At 40.2% G+C, this 13,756-nt stretch overlaps 1 protein-coding gene across 1 annotated transcript; it reads left to right on the top strand.

The window, feature by feature from the left end:
• Positions 1–983: 983 nt before the first annotated feature.
• On the top strand, positions 984–9,438 carry Tmem74 (transmembrane protein 74). The gene is made up of 2 exons (XM_069991262.1): positions 984–1,066; positions 3,301–9,438. Exon 2 carries the CDS (start codon positions 3,695–3,697, stop codon positions 4,592–4,594), a length of 900 nt encoding a protein of 299 aa, XP_069847363.1. The 5' UTR covers positions 984–1,066; positions 3,301–3,694; the 3' UTR covers positions 4,595–9,438.
• Positions 9,439–13,756: the final 4,318 nt, after the last annotated feature.

Genomic DNA, 13,756 nt, shown 5'->3' with positions numbered 1-13,756 from the left:
TTCAACCCTTACTCTCATTACTCGGGGCTAGCGTCTGTCAGCTTTGGAATATGGGACATCCCCCAAGTGAAAAGAAGCTCCAAGACCCCCACTGGCCTTAGATCTCATTTTGCAGTTCTTGCTGCTAGCTCAGTTGGGTTTCTCTACCTTATTACATTTGCATGTCTTCAAGGAAGTGGTTTTACCCACGGTTTCTAGATGTTCTAGCTTTGCTCAACAGAACAACTAAAGTTCAGGCTGCTGTTACACAAAACAAATGTTTCTCATGGTTATAGTTTTCTTTGTCTTTCTTTAAAAAAGATTTTGAATTTCTAGAAAAACAAAAGGGGTAGTAGAGATCGGACTTTTATTGATATTTAGATTCTTTCAAAATAAAATTCAAGCTGAGCGGTTGAGATGATCTCTCCGTTAGGAAAAACAGTCTTGACTGAGGAAGGAAGGTATTTTACTAACTGTATCCAGCCACTTTATTGTTGTAACACACTTTTCATATCAACCTTAAGAAAGGCCATGTCTTTGGAACCTTACTCGTAGATACAATTTTAGAGGCCGCTTCCACTATTTATTGTTATTGTAATCGGCACTGAGTCTGCTTCCCCACCTTTAATTAAGAAAATAATAATAACAATAATGACATTATTTCCTTGATACAATTAGAACTAACTGTATGCTCCTTCCTCGCAATCCTGTGGCCACAGCTGGCTCTGGAGGCGCCCACTCGCACCTTAGAAGGCCAGGCGGGAGTGTGTGTGTGTTTGGGGGTGGGGGTGGGGTGGGGGTAGCGGGAACTGGAGCTCAGGAAAAGCAACACCTGGAGCTCCGGTGTGAGAGGGAACCGGAGGGATTCAGGGGCTGCCCCTGAACTACATCTCCCGGGATGCTCAGCCGGAGGGAGCGCCCCGCCCCGCCCCGCCCCGCCCCGCCGGGGAAGGCGGGCGCTGCCCACCGGCGAAACCCAGCGGCGCGCGGAGGCTACAAGTGCTGTGGATGGGGAGCGGGGACTTTCTCGGGGATCTGCGCTGGAGCGAAGGCGCGGTGCTGGGACCGAGCCGAGTGGCCGAGCCAGGTGAGTGGCGGCGGATGGGATGGGGTGGGGTGGGGTCGGGTGGGGTGGAGAGGAGGCGCCGGGGCGCACGGGGAGCCCGGCGGAGCCCGGGCGCGTGTCTCCACTCCCCATCCGAGGTGCCCGCTTCGCTTCCAGGACCTCCGCCGACGCAGCCAACTGCGGTGTCGGTGTGAGCCGCGTTCACCTGGAATGGATCGCTCTGCCCCGCCGCGCCCGCCCGCGGGGCTCCTCGGCCGGGACCCGTCCCAGGCGGTCTCCCCAGCGCTGCCTCCCCTGCTGTGGTCTCCGAGTTCCCCTGCGGATCGGATTGCCTCTAACTGACCACAGACAGACCCGGAAAAGTGTCTTCTCCCTGACGTGCAGTCTTCCTTAACCGGCTTTTAAAAAAAATCAGAGTGGGGGAGAGGAGGGAGTGGAGGAGGGAGGGAGTGGGGAGGGAGGAGGGAGTTGGGGGGGAGGAGGGGGGAGGGGGGAGGGTAGAGAGGAGGGAGGGGGGAGAGGAGGTGGGGGGGAGGAGGGGGGAAGGAAGAAAAGACCTTTGGCTGGTCCCCGGGGATCTCCATTCTCCTCTGAGAAATGGAAGCCCCGCTTCGCGGAGCCGCAGAGGAAATCGACTGTATGGCTATTTATCTCCAATAGAAGAGGCTTTTTTCCCCCCACCGAGATAGAAGCAGAAGAAAAGAATTGGGGTGCCTGTTTCTCTTCCCCTTTCTTAAAAAAATATGGGGAGGGGTCCCATAACGGACCCTGTTGATTTTATTTTATTTTGTATCCGAAAGAGTCTAATGTGATTAGTTCATGGTGCCAAAGGTCAATCGGAGTGCCGCACGCCTGGGGAGATCTGCGAGAGCATTGCTCATTTCAGTAATTGATGAAACCCATTGCCAGGGCTCTGCTGGCTGAGAGGTCTTTCCGTGGGATTTTATCCACTCGCTGAGGGAAAGCTCTGTCTCCCTGGCAGTCTTCTTTCACTTCCAGGTTGTTTGTTGTTGCTGCTGTGCTGTTTACTTGTTTAGGCGCAGAGAAACTCTTACAGTTGGAAACTCTTATAATTGGGATTGTGTAACAGGGGAGACTGATGCTAGCTAGCTAGCTGTGTGTATATACACACACACACATATATATATATATATATATATATACACATACATGTTCCTGCTATATGTATGTATATATACACATCATATGTATATACATTATGTATATTATACATATATATATATATATTCCTTCTCCTATACTTTTGAGTTTTGAGTCTTGGTGGTACTATGTTGACCTGAGCCTTGCCTGTTCCTCTGTTATCCACTGTTGAAGCTGTTGATTTTGAAGTGTGCCAAGCCTCCAGCCATGAATTACAATCAATTATTATCACCCTGGATTTTAAAACAAACTAAAAGAGCTCTTGGTTAAAACCCCTATATTTACTGGAAGAGAAAAGTCGATTTTTATTATTCGGGAAGATGGCAGGAGCGGAGGAAGATGGGCAGATGGCTTTGTTGCCATCCCAGAGTTCCCTCCCACAAAGGTCCCATGCTGCAGTGGGTGGCAGGTAGTGTCCTGGAGAGGAAGTTCCAGAAGTGACCTCAGAAAGAGCTCCTCATCCAATTGTCCCCCACCGAAGTCTATGGGTTCATAATTTGCCTCTTGTTATCATCATTCTTAGAGTGAGTTTGTAAAATTTTCTGGCTGGCTAATAGCTTTTTGGTGCTTGTTAGTAAACTGTAGGGAGAGAGGAAAACAGACTCTCTAGAACTCAGCAAGTGAGGCTGGAATAGCAGACAGGCAAGATAAGATGGAGTGGGCTGTGTATGTGTGTGGAGGAGTAAGCTGTATGCACCTTACACACTGAAGTGTGCACTTTGACAGCTAGCCCATGATGCCCTCAAGGATCATGGAAGGGATGGGCAAAATGGAATCTGTGGCTTATAAACAGACTCCCAGGCTGTGTGAGTTAAGTCATTAGATATTTGAGTTACAGGGTTAAAAGAGGTGACTGCGTAAGCCAGCCTTTTCATCTACTTCAGGACTGCTGAGTTAAATTGCTGAGCCCTTGCTCTAGTGGCACCCAGCCGATAGGAGGAACATACACTCATTAAACAAATCTCTGTTAGAATCGCTTCCCAACACATACTTTAATTGAATTGGTAAGAAGTCTTGCTTCCCCCAAGTTCTCCAGCCATTCAACTGCTCTGCTGAAAAGGGCCTGTGCCTTTCTTGTTTGTATCTTTGTACAGGAAACCTACCTTCTCATTGGAGGGGATCCTGGCACAGGAATGTGTGAGACCTTGATGAATTTGGCTTAATGACAGCAGTACGCTTTCTCCAGAGACACTGCCACTTCCAGCTTCTTTTCTACTCTGACCTGAGTTTCTCACTGCTCTCCCCTGTGACAAGTCAAAGGATTTGCCTTTGCACATACTCTCACTGCTGATCCTTTCTTGTACCACCTCTAGGAGGAACTGGGGTTGGGGTACTCACAGACCACCATGGCTGCACAGGATATGGAAACTTCAAGGGCAGCGCCACTGACAGTAGGTCTCTAGCTCTTGTTGGGTTCTTATCTATCTCTGTTGCTGTTGGCAGAGTTCTGGAAGCTTCCAGCTATTGGGGGATAACTAACTAGCTCCCATGGAGCTCCACAACCTTGTTAAGAACAGCAGCCAGGCAGACCTCTGTGATGCCAGGGACTGGAGTTCAGCAAGGCCTGACCAGGCAGATGTAGTGGCCAGTAGAGCTTCTTACAGCTATCAGAAACACTGTATGTCCACACCAATAGAAGGATCTAGACTTAGCCTTTCTCCAGAATCCTCTTCATCCCATTTGCAAGGCACTGTGGTTCAGCCAAACTTCTTCCCACCAGTACCTCTTGACTCAGAGAACAGCCAAATAACTGGAGAACGGCAAGTCTGCAACTGTTGCAGCCAGGAACTGGAAACTTCTTTTACCTATGTGGATGAGAATGTTAACTTGGAGCAACGGATCCAGAGGTCCCCTTCAGCAAAAGGGAGTCATAACCCTGGAGAACAGGGCTGGGGCAATCCAAATGAGTGGTCCCAGGAGGCTGCCATCTCCTTGATATCTGAAGATGAAGATGATACAAGTTCAGAAGCCACGTCTTCAGGGAAGCGAGTGGACTATGGTTTCATCAGTGCCATCTTGTTCTTAGTCACCGGCATTTTGCTGGTGATCATATCTTACATTGTCCCACGGGAAGTGACAGTGGATCCCAACACAGTAGGAGCCCGAGAGATGGAACGTCTAGAAAAAGAGAGTGCAAAGCTGGGGGCTCACCTGGACCGCTGTGTGATTGCGGGGCTCTGCCTCCTCACTCTTGGGGGCGTTGTCCTGTCCTGTTTGTTGATGATGTCTATGTGGAAGGGTGAGCTCTATCGTAGGAACAGATTTGCCTCTTCCAAAGAGTCTGCAAAACTCTATGGTTCTTTCAACTTCAGGATGAAAACCAGCACGAATGAAAACACCCTGGAACTGTCTTTGGTAGAAGAAGATGCTCTTGCTGTTCAAAGTTAATTCTGCTCATGAACATCATGAGAATTTGCCTAGGCATTATGAAAAAAAATGATAATAGTTTTCTCAAAGTTAATAGTGCAGTTTGCCTGGAAAGAAAAGTTCCTGTCCAAAATCAACAGCCAGTGAGTGTGTTATTTTGTTTGTTTTGTTGTTTGTTGTCTCCATGTATCTAATATTTAGAAGAAAAACCAGGAAGTTGCACTGTGGCTCAAACTAGCAGTGTTAGCCTTGAGCGAAAAAGCTCTGGTACAGTGCCAAGGCCCTGAGTTCAAGTCCTACAACCAACAAAAAAAAAAAAAGCAAAGAAGAGGAAAAACCATGTAAAAGCCTAACAAACCATAATCAGCTACGTCTGTCTTTCTAAGAAGTGTAAAAAAATATGTCATTAATCTGTAATGACTTTGAGCTTCTACATGTACAGAAAAATCATCCAAATGACCCAGTGTACAAATGTATTGCCTATGATTCAGAATACTTCGTGGTCCAACATAAAATGAAATTGATTGCCAATCTATTAATCCCATAGGAAGATTCACAGGTGCTTATTTATTTTCTTACTAAATTTTTCTTCCTATAAGCTAAACACTAAAATACAAACTTTGAAGTGAGGGTTTTGAAGCTTAGGAACGTTGGTTATTTTTTAAAAAAACTATGAAAATGTCATGTTTAAATTTTTCCTATATTCAAAACAGCACTTATGTCATTGTGTTAAACTGTTTAATAAAATTATATAAATCATTTATGACACCAATGAGAAATTAGCTCACTATGTTAGCACAAGATATTTGTCATTGTCTATGCCCTTTCTCCAAGCAAAGTAAAATACGTTACTGACATAATTCCTTTTTGTTTATATTAACCATCCTCCTGGTCACCGGTGTGGTGGAAAGTTTCTAGTTCTCACACCAGAGAGGCAAAGCAGGAGACTTTTAAATTTATCTCCAGACATCTAAACATGTAGACAAGTCTGAGTCATGATTCACTCTGGCATGTTCCCAGGTAACGTTTTATTGTTGGTGTTTGGAGAAAACGTCTAATGTAATTGCAGCTAGACTCTTGAGAACTGTGCCTAGCAGGCTCTTGCTTACAATAAGCCATAGCCGTAGGAAGCCCTTAAGTACACAACCAAAAACATTACCATGGAAAGAGAAAGATCAAACTTACCCCTTTGATGGAGTTGTATCCATCAGCATCCCTCACCTCCTCCTCACTCAGATCCAGTCCCTGTCTTTTCTTGCCTCATAAATAGTACAGAGTGGTCACAGTTGTGTGACATGTCCTGTGTGCCTACAGACACTGCCTCAGTATGCCAGTCATTTGGGAAGAGGAGGGGGAACGCAGCTTCAGGAATATTTTGCATTGTGCAGGAGTTCTTTGAAATTTCCTTATCCTTCTGCTATAGTCATTTTTATTAGTTTGTTACAGCATCAGTTTTTCATTAGGATTTGAGCTGATAATAAGTATGAATAGTGGAGGGGAAGAGTGAAAAAGTGGTATCTTTATACATTGTAAGGCCCAACTGCTTATAAATTATAATATGAAAGGTATCTGTGCAATTGAGCACTTCAGGAAGTCAGATCAGTGTGCTGAGTGAAGTCCATGGTGAGTTATTAAGAATTAAGGAGAAATGCATAAAGAGAGAGAGAGGAGAGCTATATAGAAGAACAATTAGGTAAGAAGGAAAAAACCATGTGAGCATCATAGGAAAAGAGATGTAGTTCAGATTCCCTTTGCTTTTCTGAAACTGGTTTCCTGAGCATCTTGAATGAACTTTTTGCTTTCCTGTGATTCTCATGTCATGATGTGTGTTGGGCCTATCTTACTAGCATTATAAATTGCATGTTCTGGAGAGTTTTGAATTGTCCAGGTCTAGTCTTCTGGAGGAATTCTATTGGATGATAGATTGATGCAAGAGAGAATGATTTGCTTGGATGAGTGAATAGATCTGAACTGTGTTTAATGAAAAATACACTTGAACACATTTTAAAATCGACAACTTTAGTCCTCAAAGATCATGAGACTCCTCAAATCAGCTGAATATTGTTTTCACTTATTGGTGAGATTAACTAGCCAACTGGAAGACTAAACCGAATTAACTAATAGTCTGATTTTCAGTTTATAGTAGAGGATGAATCTGAGAAACATTTTGAAATGTTTCAGTTCTATAAAGTTGATGATAGAAAAACAAAACTTTCCATATTCATGAATTCCAACATTTATGAATATTGCTGTGCTATTAAACAATAGAGTTGTAATCTTCAAGCACACTTAAAATGTCATTTTTGCGAAGAAAATTTAAAATTGAGAGTGAATAAGTAATTATTTCACAAAATGTACTTAAATACAAAGCATAACCTTTAAGGTCCTGCTTTTATGAAGCCAGACCATGACATCAAAAGGAACAAATTCAGAAAAACACCTAGAAGATTCCTTTAAGACTGAGTTGAAATAATTCAGATTATTGCCTTACTCAGCTTTCCCCCAGGTATTTTATTTGCATAGCCCTCATCCATCCTATTAGTGCCTGAATTCAAGATGAAGATTAACTGAGTTTGAAATGAACATCAGGGCTTGGAATGTGGCTTCATAGTAGAGTGTTTGCCTAGCATATGTGAAGGCCATGTGTAGGATCCTCAGCATTACAAAGAATAAATTCTAATAAAGTAAAAACAGGACAAACAAAATAGTTCTGAACCTCTGCACTATGATTTTCAATTTAAAACAAACTATTTTTGGCACTAAAAGTACCTTGGCCACACTCAGTGAGAAATTTTAAGAGACAATGGGATTGGTCTTGAATTCTTGATAAGATGTATAAGCATGATGCTGATTATGATCTCAGTTGGTTATGGTTATTAGATCTTCAGTAGAAAACAGAGTCCTGAGTCTTTGCTTTAATGATTTGGTTCAGAAGTCTCAGCTCAATCATCTTTTTAATCTCAATGGCAACTCTTTTTCAACAGTGCAGTCCAACAGTGGAAACACTGCCCCTCCCCCTTTCTATTGGAATGTTGCTAATGGACGATGAACTCTTGTAAATTTTAAATAAACTGTTCCTTTTAGGACACCTTAAACTGTTTGTGGTGAAGTTTGCAGAGTTCTTTTGGCAACACTGTGTGTCCTCACAGATACAGGCATTTGGAGTTCCTGATGCAGACCTTATAATAGAATGTACTGGCCATTCATAGGAAGAATGCCTTCTCCCCAGGCTTCATACTGAATAGTTGACTTGTGGTTTAGAGGAATTCAGGCCTGCTGGGAACCATGAAGTTCTTGGGTGGCTGGGGAATATGTTTACTTTCCTGGTATGTCTATTATTCTGCACTTACCTGAGTACTTGCCTTGATGTCAGGTCCATCTTCATATTTACTGATTGGAGGACCCAATTTGTTTAGCGTTATCACTTGTCTTTCAATTTTGACAAGGAAACTTCCTTACCAAGATCATTAGTGCTTTCTTCCTCCCCTACCTACCACTGCAAAGTTAAAGGCAAGAGCTCCTTTCTAGTTGAAGCAAGAACTGAGTTTGAACACAAGTGGTTCTGTTTACATTCTAGGCACCTGGGAACATTTTTCCCTTCATGTTTCACATGTGCCATGACAGACACAAGAATTTTATCTGGATCAATCATTTAAACATAAAGCGTTCTACATGTTACTACATTTTTCAATCTGAAGGTCAGGCTCCATTGTAGTAACTGGCTACAACAAGAAAGACAAACTGACAAAAGAAATTCACAATCTTTGCCAGTGGTTTATCTATTGCAGCAAGACTTCTTAACATCAACTAGATTCCACAGCATCAAAAGAATGGCTTTAACCTTTCCCAAAACTTGGCTGTGATAAAAATAATCAAAAGCAAGTCAGACTGACTTTTCTTGATGTAAGGGTCATAAGACAGACATTAACAAGTCATTCTTTAGCTTATTTTCAGCTACATTACTTTATGGCTTGTATAGTATTCTGAGATATTCTCTCCTGGCTTTTATGGGCATACATTTTGGAAAGTAATTTCCCTGACTGTGGCCATTAACACTAACAGATTTCAAAAATCTGTGGCTTTTCTGTAAGAGTGTGCTCATGGTTTATATGCACAAGTCTGTGTATATATTAGGATATAGTTTATAGTTATAGAACTTAACATCCCACCAACAGCTCTCATTAAAACAATTTTCTTACAGGAACTTGGCATGCCTTAATGTTGATTTTAAGAACAGAGAAGTCTTTCACAGGTCATGAATGAAGCACTTGGAATCAACTTAAGAATGATATGCCGTAATTACAAAAATCTGTTTTTGTTTGTTCAGCATCCCACAAATGCTTATTGATTTATTTTTTTTTAACCTTTCCAATTCAGGCTCATAAGAGTGTGGTGTATTTAGAACTTGTTTTACCATAAATTAGGTAAAACAATTTCTAAATGTAGGCAGCATGTTCCTTTGTTCCCAAGTTTTAGTGATATGCCTGTATTTCAGCCAGCCTATTTTCCCCCTGCCATTTCTATGTATCTTAACCCAGCTCAAACAAATGTTGTGCAAAACAAGAAAAGATGAGGCATTCCCTCAACTGTGTTTGAAGATTTTACTCTTTGCTTCTTATTGTGCTTCTAATTCCACATTTATGACCAATTTGATGCTGTTATGTGCTTTTTGCTATTATAAAGGGCAAACATGGAGGTTACAGCTTTTTTCTTATGTTTTTGATGCATTATATGTTAATAGCAAATGTGTCATTATTCTAAATAAAATTATTAAAATATTTTTATCTTATCTGATTCAATGCTAATTTGGAATCTTTAAATTATATTTGAAATATCTGTGCAAAAATGGTAATACCTATTCCCAATCGAAGTGTAACATTCTTGCTGTCACCTCATTAAACAATGCCAAATGCTCTATATTAAAGATTTCTTTTTAGTTTTGTATATGAAATTGACAAATCTATCTAGATTTCTCCAAATTTCTCAGTATTGAATATAGAGTATGAATTACATGATGTATAAAAACACTTGAGTACATATTTTTAAAAGCATCTAAAAATCGAGGAGGCTTTTAGGTGAAAATATTGAATTGCTTGTGCCTCTGCTCTTCAACTTCACTTGATCTTAAACTTCTTTGATCACCATAGTTTTGGGGAATACATCACAAGTTATATGATTAAGTGGAATTTTATGCTTCTTATGTTTGCATATTATCAAGATCAAAGATTTTTCAAGGGACAATTGGAAGTGAGCGTTATATCATTTTGCCTTTGTAAGACAAACCATGAATGGAAATTCTTATCTGTCTTTAACTTAGTAGTTATTTCTTCACCCACATACATTATATATGCATATATATATATATATACATATATAAAGAAGTACTTCTGATTTGTTAACTACCTTGATCATTCAAAAGAAGCTAAGTTAATAGCAGTTCTATAATCTCTTGCTGTATGTCCCTTATATGTCAATACATCAAAAAATGATAGGGTCCCAATCTGATGCAACTGTCTTTTTAAATAGTTGTGGTTGCCAAGCTAGGGGGAAAAATCTGAAAGATTTCAACTTGACAGTGCACTCGGATGCATTATATGATCCCAGTTAAGATGAGTTATATTGTCACAAGCAAGCTTGAAAATGGTGTTCCATTATGTGCTATGAAATGGGGAGAGTTAGAACTGTTTGCCCAGGGATAGGAATGACTATCAGAACTTCTTCTAAGATCTCTCTTTTTTGTTTGTTTGTTTGTTTGTTTTTGGGGGTCCGGTTGTGGGCCTGAACTCTGGGCCTGGGCACTGGCCCTCAGCTCTTCAGCTCAAGGCTAGCACTCTACCACTTGAGCCACAGCGCCACTTCCGACTTTTTTTTTCTGCTTATGTGGTGCTGAGGAATTGAACCCAGGGCCTCATGCATGCAAGGCAAGTGCTTTACCACTGAACCACCTTCCCAGCCCAAGATCTTTCTTGTTTAAACACATTAGATATCAGTACATATAATCCCATGTTCTCTAGTGATTGCTTAATCAACTTAATACTTTTACTGAGGTCAGAAAATTCTTCTAAATATTCTCCAAAAATGACTTAAATTTTAGGGTTTTTTTACAAAAAGTACATAAAGATGGCAATTATCACACAGTTTATTTTCCAATTTTATATGATATTATATTGTTTTACAAAAATTAGGAGATTAATTGGTGTGTCCATGGCTCATGCATGTAATCCTAGCTACTCAGGAGCCTGAGGTCTGAGGATTGTGGTTCAAAGCTAGCCCAGGCTGGAAAATCCATGACATTCCTATCTTCAGTTAATCACCAGAAAGCCAGAAGAGCTGTGGCTCAAGCAGTAGAGTGCTAGTCATGAGTAAAATACTCAAGGACTGAGAACCAACAGAAAGAAAGAAGGAAGAAAGAAAAGAAGGAAGGAAGGAAGGAAGGAAGGAAGAAAGGAAGGAAGGAAGGAAGGAAGGAAATTAACATCTAATTCTGGGGTAGGAGGAAATTCTTGAGACTTTAATATGTAGCTTTTCATTGAAAGTTTGTCTCATTCTCATTCTATTCTCACTGTATTCATACAAATAAGTGTTGGTATCTGACAATGAAATAAACACCGAACATGAAAAATATTAAATGACTTCCTTAAGACACGTAACATAAGCAGTTTGGATAAAGAATTAAAACCTAGAATTATTTTACTGAAAACTCATATTTATTCAAGGTTTGAAAATTTGGTCCTTCTGGCAAGAAAATCAATTTATATTAGCTGTTTTGTACATTTCATTTCATAAAAGAAAGTAACTGTCACATGATTTGAAAAATAAGAAGCCCTTTTGATAAAGAAGTCACAATTTTTTTTCTTTTAGGCAATGTAGTGTTTCTCAAAATATGAAAACCAAATTCAAACTATCCATATTCATAGCCATCTGATTTACTCCAGCATTAAGCTTCAGACAAGCCTGTACTACCACCACACTAAAAGAAAATGTAACTTTGTACTCTCTAGTAGGGAATTTAATGACAGAAAGTCATATTTGAGTGATTGCTATCTACCAAACACTATTTTCATACACTGTACAGTCTTGTTTAATCTTCACAGCACATTATACAATATAGGCATTAGAAACAAGGAATAGCTCAGTTTCAATATCGACCCCTCTACTTTTCTGAAGTTGTCTGAAACTTAAATTCTTCATCAACAAGATGATATTTGATTAGCAGGACAATGAAGATACTTCAATAAGCAAATCGCAGTAAGGCTAATGAAGATCCTATCTAGCATTCCACTAATAGACCTACTGTTAACTACTGTTACCATTACCTGCAGTTATTTGTAACAGCAGAATCAGGGCTTTGGAAGGTACTTGAGATCCTATGTTTATGCTAAAACCTATTGGCTAAAATCTGAATTGGGCCATTGTAGGTGGCTGCTCATTGCCTAAACAAAAAATAATGATCACTCTCTTCCTCCTCCCCATTTCTTTCTTTTCCTCTTCTTTCTTACTCTCCTTTGCCTTCTAGCCTCCTTCATCTCTTCATCTATTCTCCACCCTCTACCACCACAACCACCACTATTTTTTATTTTATTTTATTTTATTTTATTTGTGAACATACTGTACAGAGGGGTTACAATTACATGGGCAGGATAATGCATACATTTCTTACCAAGCATTGCAGCCTCCTCCTTTGTTTACCCTTCATCTCCCTTCCCAGCCTCCCCCCTTCCCCCCAATCCTCCCCCCCCCACCGACATTGTAAAGCTCATTTTTGACATGACAATTTGTACTTCTCATTGTTGCAACAGGTCCACCTGAATCCTTAAACGACTTGTTTTTCCCCATCTCCACAAGTTATACTGACATCAAATATATTGAAAGCGGGGGTTATACTGTGGGGGAGGGACATACAAAGCAACAAAGAAATAATCTTATAAATGCATTAGAAACACATGCATGAAAGAAAAAAAAAACATTAAAATACCTATCTAAGGGTTCATTTTCCTAACATCACATTATCTGACCTTTTCTGCTTGACTCATACATATACTAGATATTGCAAATAAGGGAAAACCATGGGACCTGTGTTTCTTTGTGCCTGGCTTACTTCACTTAATATAATTTTTTCCAAGTTTTTCCATTTCCTAACAAATGGGGCAATACAACCACCACTATTGCTGCCACCACCACCACCATCATTTTTGTCATCATCATCATCATCATCATCATCATCATCATCTTATACTCATCATAATATGGAATCTTCTCATTTAGATATCTTGTACCTATACCATTGGTATAGACAAGAAAGAAATTTACACTTTCCAACAAGAAAGAAACTTATGTTTTCCTTCATATGACAAAACATAGCTTGGAAACTCTTTTGCTAATTTTATGATATAATATATGAATACTCTGTACTATTACCCTCCAGATTTTGAATAGTCATATCTCTAATTATAAGCATGTTATTTAACAGAAAACTCAATTATCTTCTTGTTATAGAAAAATCCTAACAGTCTTTTTATTTGATTGAAAATAACTCCTCTTCTCTTCCTTCTCCTCCTCATATTCCTTCTCCTCTTCCTCCATAGTTTTAGAAGATTCTGCTCAGTGAGCACTCTGCCAAAAGACTTCCATTTATTCAAACTGTAGGGTTCATGTGCTTTAAAGTAATTTATCTGTTACTTTTATTTAACCTTGACCATATTCTGCCAAATTAGCAAAAACTGCTCTGGAATGCAAATGGCATTAAGAACAATTGCCAAGAATGGAGCTCATTTTCTCCTTGATAATTAGATGAAATAGTCAATGATGCCCTTTACTGCTGAGTGAATTCATAGCATTGAAACCCAGATACCAGAACAGGAAGCAGGACAGCCAAGGACCTGACTGAAATTGTATCCTATACAAATGATGAACTTAACAGAGATTTTCCTAAATAAAAAGGTGCTTCAAAGGAGAGATAGTACACTCTAAACAACGAGGTATGGCTGGGAGACAGAGAAGTAAAAATTCAGTAGTGATGGAGCCTCATGCCAAAGCTCATACTAAGGGGCATAGCTGTTTGGGAAGGAAAGCCTGGGATTAAAAAAATGAAGAAATTCAAGTATTTGAGTATGGTTGTTGACACACAGAAGTGAGGGAAAACAGGAATGCCAACTGTTTCTTAGAACATTTCATTGTCAAGGA

Source organism: Dipodomys merriami, unplaced genomic scaffold (genome assembly GCF_024711535.1).
Source record: "Dipodomys merriami isolate MVZ:Mamm:240054 unplaced genomic scaffold, mDipMer1.0.p SCAF_4, whole genome shotgun sequence".
NCBI lineage: Eukaryota > Metazoa > Chordata > Mammalia > Rodentia > Heteromyidae > Dipodomys > Dipodomys merriami.
The sequence above is the reverse complement of the archived record's forward strand: the minus strand, read 5'-3'. Positions and strand labels throughout refer to the sequence as shown.